The sequence below is a fragment of the Narcine bancroftii genome, chromosome 1 (genome assembly GCF_036971445.1).
Source record: "Narcine bancroftii isolate sNarBan1 chromosome 1, sNarBan1.hap1, whole genome shotgun sequence".
NCBI lineage: Eukaryota > Metazoa > Chordata > Chondrichthyes > Torpediniformes > Narcinidae > Narcine > Narcine bancroftii.
The window spans coordinates 125962867-125968866 of NC_091469.1; the positions used below are offsets into that span (position 1 = coordinate 125962867).

Below are 6000 nucleotides of genomic sequence, written 5' to 3' on the forward strand. Positions count from 1 at the left end.
AAGAGGCACAAATGTATGCATTTGTTTTTGAAATTAATGATTTCTACCACAATCTCCAATATTTTTGCCTGGTTTTACTCATTTATAAATCCGACCTGACTGAATGTCATAGGCTCGTGACATTTCTATTGCATCTACTCAAGCAAATACTTCTCAGATCATGATATATTCAATTGCGAAATATTGAAGACCTTGGAAATCTGAAATTAAATGAGAAAGTTCTGAAAATTGTTGGGTCAGAGAGCATTTAATGAAAGAGAAACTAATAATTGATGAAAGATCAGCATCTGTTCAGTAGTTTTAATAATCAATGTTCTCCACCACACGGGTAAAGTCTTGTATTTCAACATAGCATATGTTCAATATGTTTTTTGTAAAATTGAAAATGTAAAAATTGTCATTGACATCATATTTCATACTGTAGAACCCTTTGACAGAACAAACACAGCTCGTGCTGTACATGATAAATGCAAGTTTGACACGATCAAAAAGGAATTTGTGCAGGTAAAAATCTGAAACTTTTTTTATATAAGCAACATTATTTACCTATTATCTTGAGAATGAATCCTGATTTACTGTATGTGTTCTAATTCAGAAGGGTATCTTTAAATAAACCCTCCTGAATACTAAATGCATTTCAGATACAATCATTCTTTTCCATACCAGAAAGCAAGGAACTCTGTGGCCATTTACATTAGTCACATTATTTTTTCAGATAATAACTTTTCAAAACAACTAGAAAAGTGGGAGCAAATTTAAAGATGGTGAAAATGTAGCGAGTTGAGGCAAGAACATTGAGGATAATCCAGATGTGATGAAATCCAAATAAATTAAATGCAAAAAGAAGTGGTCCAGTCCAGATGAGCAGAATCTTTTTTGAAATTGGTGCTTATCTGAAAGATAGGCTCTATTCCTTGAACTGTTGGTGTCCTTCATTGGGACAACATGAATGCCAAGGATTGGAGGGAAAACAGTTTAAAGTTTGCTAACTCATGATAAACCCCTTATTTAACTGTTGTATAGAAAAAATGCATTAGTGAGCTTTTAAAATAATTCTGTTTTTAACATGTTTTAACAATAATGTGCTACCACTTATACGTAGAGCAAAAAAAACTGTACTGAACGGTTGTAAACAAAGAAATGTAAACACACTGTGTAATAGAGTGTGGGTAAACAAAAACAATAAAAGTGCAAAGGTAAGAGACCTTAAATGAGTCCCTGATTGAGTTTGTTGTTGAGGAGTCTGATGGTGGAGGGGTAGCAGCTGTTCCTGAACTTGGTGGTGTGACTCTTGTGGCAGCTGTAATACAGCTTTCCCTATGGTAGCAGTGAGTATAGATCATGTGCCAGGTGATATTGATCCTTGATGATTGCTGCTGCTCTCATAGAAACATAGAAAATAGGTGCAGGAGTAGGCCATTTGATCCTTCAAGCCTACACCGCCATTCATTTTGATCATGACTGATCATCTACTCAGTACCCAGTACCTGCCTTCTCCCCATACCTCCTTAGCCACAAGGGCCAAATCTAACTTGCTCTTAAATATAGATAAAGAACCGGCTTCAACCACTTCCTGCGGCAAAGGATTCCACAAATTCACCACTCTGAGAGAACTTTTTTTTTCTCATCTCAGTCCTAAAAGACTTCCCCCTTGATAATCTGTGACCCCTGGTTCTGGTCTTCCCCAAACAACCTTCCTGCTTCTAAACTATCCAATCCCTGAAGAATTTTATACATTTCTCTAAGATTTCCCTCCTTAATCTTCTAAATTCCAGCGAGTATAAGCCTAGTTAATCCAGCCTTTCTTCATATTTAAATCCCTGATATAAATCTCGTGAACCTTCTTTGCACTCCCTCTATGGGAAGGATAAGGACACCAAAACTGTACATAATACTCCAGATGTGGTCTCACCAAGGCCCTGTTCAGCTGCAGTAGAATCTCTCCACTCCTGTACTCGAATCCTCTTGCTATGAATGCCAACCTACCATTTGCTTTCTTTACTGCCTGCTGTACCTACATGCCCACTTTCAATGACTGCTGCACAGCGGCACCCAGGTCTCGTTGCATCTCTCCTTTTCCTAATCGGACCTCATTTAGGTAATAATCTTCTCTCCTGTTCTTGCCTCCAAAGTGGATAACCTGACATTTATCCATATTATATTGCATCTGCCATGCATTAACCCACTCACCTAACTTGTCCAAGTCATCCTGCATCCTCTACACAGCTAACCCTGCCACCCAGCTTCGTGTCATCTGCAAACTTGGAGATGCTGCTTTCTATTCCCTCATCTAAGTCATTGATATATATTGTAAATAACTAGCCTTGTGGTACCCCACGAGTTACTGCCTGTCATTCTGAAAAGAACCTGTTTATTCCTACTCTTTGCTTCCTGTCTGTCCACCAATTCTCTATCCACCTCAATGCCATACCTCCTATACAGTGCGTTTTAAGTTTGTACACTAATCTCAATGGCAACATTTCCTGGAGATGTTCTCAGTGGAGGGGAGGGTTTTTCCTGTGACATACTGGGCTGTGTCCATTACCTTTTGCAGGACTTTAGAATAAAATACTGTTGGTATCACTGCCACATCTGTTATCGCGAGTCGTGCCTTCAAGCTTTTGAGCTCTATTACTTTATCTTTGTAATTGCTGAGATAAAATCATGGAGCTTCCCATCTAATAGCATCAAGTTCAAAGAGGCTTAAACTACAGGAGAGTTTTTAAAAAAAAAAAACATCTTTAATATCATCATGAAGAAACTGTCTCCATTTGTTACTCTGGTCTGATTTACAAGTGATTCCAAATTCACACCATATAGTTCAGTATCCTCTGAAATGTTCCAGCAAAGCACTCAGTTCAAGGACAATCAGAGATGGGTAGTAAATGCTGAATTTGGTAACTTCTGCATCTTCTATTGAATATGCTTTTTAAAACTTATCTTATTTAATTGTATCAATAGAAAATTCAACCAATAAATAAATATTCCTTTTACATGTTTTCATTTGTCTTCAAGTAGATTTGATTTGCAAATAATGCATTTGACTTTGCATTTAAAGGCAATTACATTACAACTCATTATTGTCTTGGGTTGAATCAAATGTACGTTCTCTATTTGACAAAAAATGCCATCAAAACACTTTAGATTGGGGTGGATGAAACTATTCCTTGTATAAAGCTTCACACAATCCCGTCATTTTAAAGCCACTTTTCTGGTGCCACAACATTTTCTTGCCAGAATTTTAAAATTTTAATTCTGCCTCTTTTTCTGGGATTTGAAATGCCAGCCATCATTTTGTAACCCTGTTGCATTGTCGTATCCAGGTTGGTCAGATATATGGTTATGTTCTTAATATTAGTAGATAGTAAATGTTGTCGCTAATTCAATTAGAATTTCATTTTTTCTTTAGTCATGGCACAAACTTAAAGAGAAAAGAGATTTGTTCAGCATTCTGCCGGAAGCTGCTGCATCCGAGTGCAGGAGAAGATGATGAACTGGCCTGACTTCTAGATGCACTGGTAAAGGACATTGACATCTGAAACCCTGTTACAAACAAACATCAATGAGAGGGATTCATCTGACAACAATAACAGTTAAAATATCTTGACTTATTAAGATTTTTTTTGTCCCACATGGCAACAAAAACTATGGATCTTTTTTGCTTTCTTGCATTTTTTCACAACAAGCTGGCACTGGAGCCTTCGTATTAAGAACACTGAAGAATAGAATCCTAGAATTAAGGACAGATGATTAATAAAACAAAATCTTCTTTTGAAAGATTCTGCTGAATCCTTTAAGGTAAAAAATTTACTTACTATTTTAATGGATTTGCTGCAAAATTTGGTCTGTGCAATGTGGTAATGAGTAGGGTGCCCAAAGGATAGAGAAATAATCAATTATAAAATATTTAGCATATGCGCCTTCTCAGTTGCACAAAGTTGAATGATGGCAGGTCTATTGTTTGCAATATAATAACTGTCAGGAACTTGCAATTTTTTTTGTTGAAAGTAGGGGTCCTGTTTTATTATAACAATGATTACAGCCTCCATTTTCAGATTAAGAATGACATATTAATCAATTATCCCTCGGTTTATAACCTATGCTGAGCAAATACATTATTTCACATTTCAGTCTTTTACAACCAAAACCTCAAATAAAACTTTATTCAAGTATGATAATACAATCTGTTATCCTTCATAAAAATAAAAATTAGAAAATACCGTAGAATGCTGAGCAAAATATCGGTAAAAGGTGAGGTATTTGTTTTCAGTTTATTTATTAAACCATTCTAGAGGCCAAATTCTAAAAAGTGCTATCTTTTTAAGTAATTAATTTGTTACTTTTATGTTTACGGATGTCTTTATTGTATTAAATATGGAATTTTTTTTTTGCAATGCTCTACATTATTTTTTTTCCTGGAAATTCCCTTTTGTATTTTGTATATCATCTAAATTTAAATAAAGTTTGCATATGAAATAAACCTTTCTGAATTAAGCTTTTACAGTGAAATATTGTGGTACTGTCATACTGTTGGTGAATTGAGATCTGTTGCAAATCACACTAGTTTCATCAATTACACTGTAATTTTAAAATGTCAATTGCATTTTTAAACTGTGCTTGCATACAGTCAGGCACAACCTTGCATCATGCTATAAATAGAACAAACATTCTTAGCTTGGTGCAAGGAGTGATTTTGAATTATTTAAATATTTGCACAGCCACAATTAAAATACTTTGCTATAGAGTAGTTCATTGGTTTACTTCGTAACCGTCATGTGAAGCAACTTTGCCTTTTATATGCAATTTTTAAAAAAGGTAGATACTGGAAATATGAAATAAAGAGCACAGCTTGCCTTGTACCTTCTGTGAATCTTCAGATCTAAAGGAGGGTCTAGGACCTGAACTGATAATGCTGTTTCTCTTTGCATTGATGTTATCTGAGTTTTTCCAATACTTTCTGGTTTTATTTGTTTTTTACATTTCCTTGTCCAAGTTGAAATGATTGCAAAATCAATCTAATGCTGAATTAATAAATGCTATTTAAATGGATCAAATGTTTTCTTTCACTTCAGGATCATTTTACCAGTTTGGATTCCTAAACTAAAGAAATATTTTCAATTAATTGTTTTTGTATTTTGCAGAGGGAACGGGTAAATGGAGAGGCCAAGTCATCTGCACATTGATTCCAACCAAGGCTATAAGTTATAAGATAATTATTGTTACAAGTTTCTGCTTCCCCACTTCACCCCCCTTTCAAAAAAAGTTATCTGCTAATAACTTAGACAACAATGCAACAGTGCCTAAGATACTATTTACAAACTTGCTTTTAGTTGAAGGCAATGAAAATAGCATGTAAAAGGTAATTTTCACTTTTTAGGGAAAAACTTAGCCCTTTCAGTTAAATAAAACAATTTGTTTTAAGAAAATTATAATCCAAAATCACTGGCCTATATTTTTAAACCCCACATTCCAAGTACACAAATGTATTTTGTCAAATTCTATCTTTATAGATGTTTTGTATATTTGTTTATATGGAAATATATTATACCTAATTAGCAAAGCACATTTTACACAATTATTTACCATATTCATGTGAATATCATTTAAGGTTGATTAATTGGTGGGTTTATTAAGCCTCTCCTTATTTACTTGAATGAATCAAGTGATTTCTATAAAATGGCATGAATTATATTGTAAATAAAAATATTTGTTACACTGTTTAAGTGTTATTAATTGGATGATTCACTTTGCTTTTTTATAAGGATTATAACAATGTTTTGTAATATCCAAAGCAAAATTGCATTTCTGAAGATGACTTCTGAAGTATGATATTTGTTGAGATGCACTATAATTAACACATAATATTGCTTGGGTGGGCAGTGAAACTTTATAGTAACTAAATTGGGTAGGGAAGGTGTGTTCCTACACCTCTGGCCAGTCTAATTAGGGAATCGTGGCACAAAAGTCAGCTGATTAAGTCTGTGCCAGTTCTGAAAGCAA

General features: G+C 34.5%; 1 protein-coding gene across 5 annotated transcripts in view; it reads left to right on the forward strand.

Annotated features, from left to right (window-relative positions):
- tent2 (terminal nucleotidyltransferase 2) overlaps positions 1–5697 on the forward strand; it is a 115191-nt gene extending 109494 nt beyond the window's left edge. For 2 of the 5 annotated variants that reach the window (XR_011357758.1, XR_011357763.1), the window contains exons 14-16: positions 425–504; positions 3410–3798; positions 5142–5696. Coding sequence is in view for 1 of the 5 variants with exons in the window: in XM_069938452.1 (XP_069794553.1) it covers positions 425–504; positions 3410–3490 (161 nt within the window). In the remaining 4 variants the exon portion in view is untranslated. Of the gene's footprint in view, positions 1–424; positions 505–3409; positions 5055–5141 lie in introns of those variants that run through there. The other 3 variants (XR_011357769.1, XM_069938452.1, XM_069938458.1) reach the window with 3 other exon arrangements.
- The last annotated feature ends 303 nt before the right edge of the window (positions 5698–6000 follow it).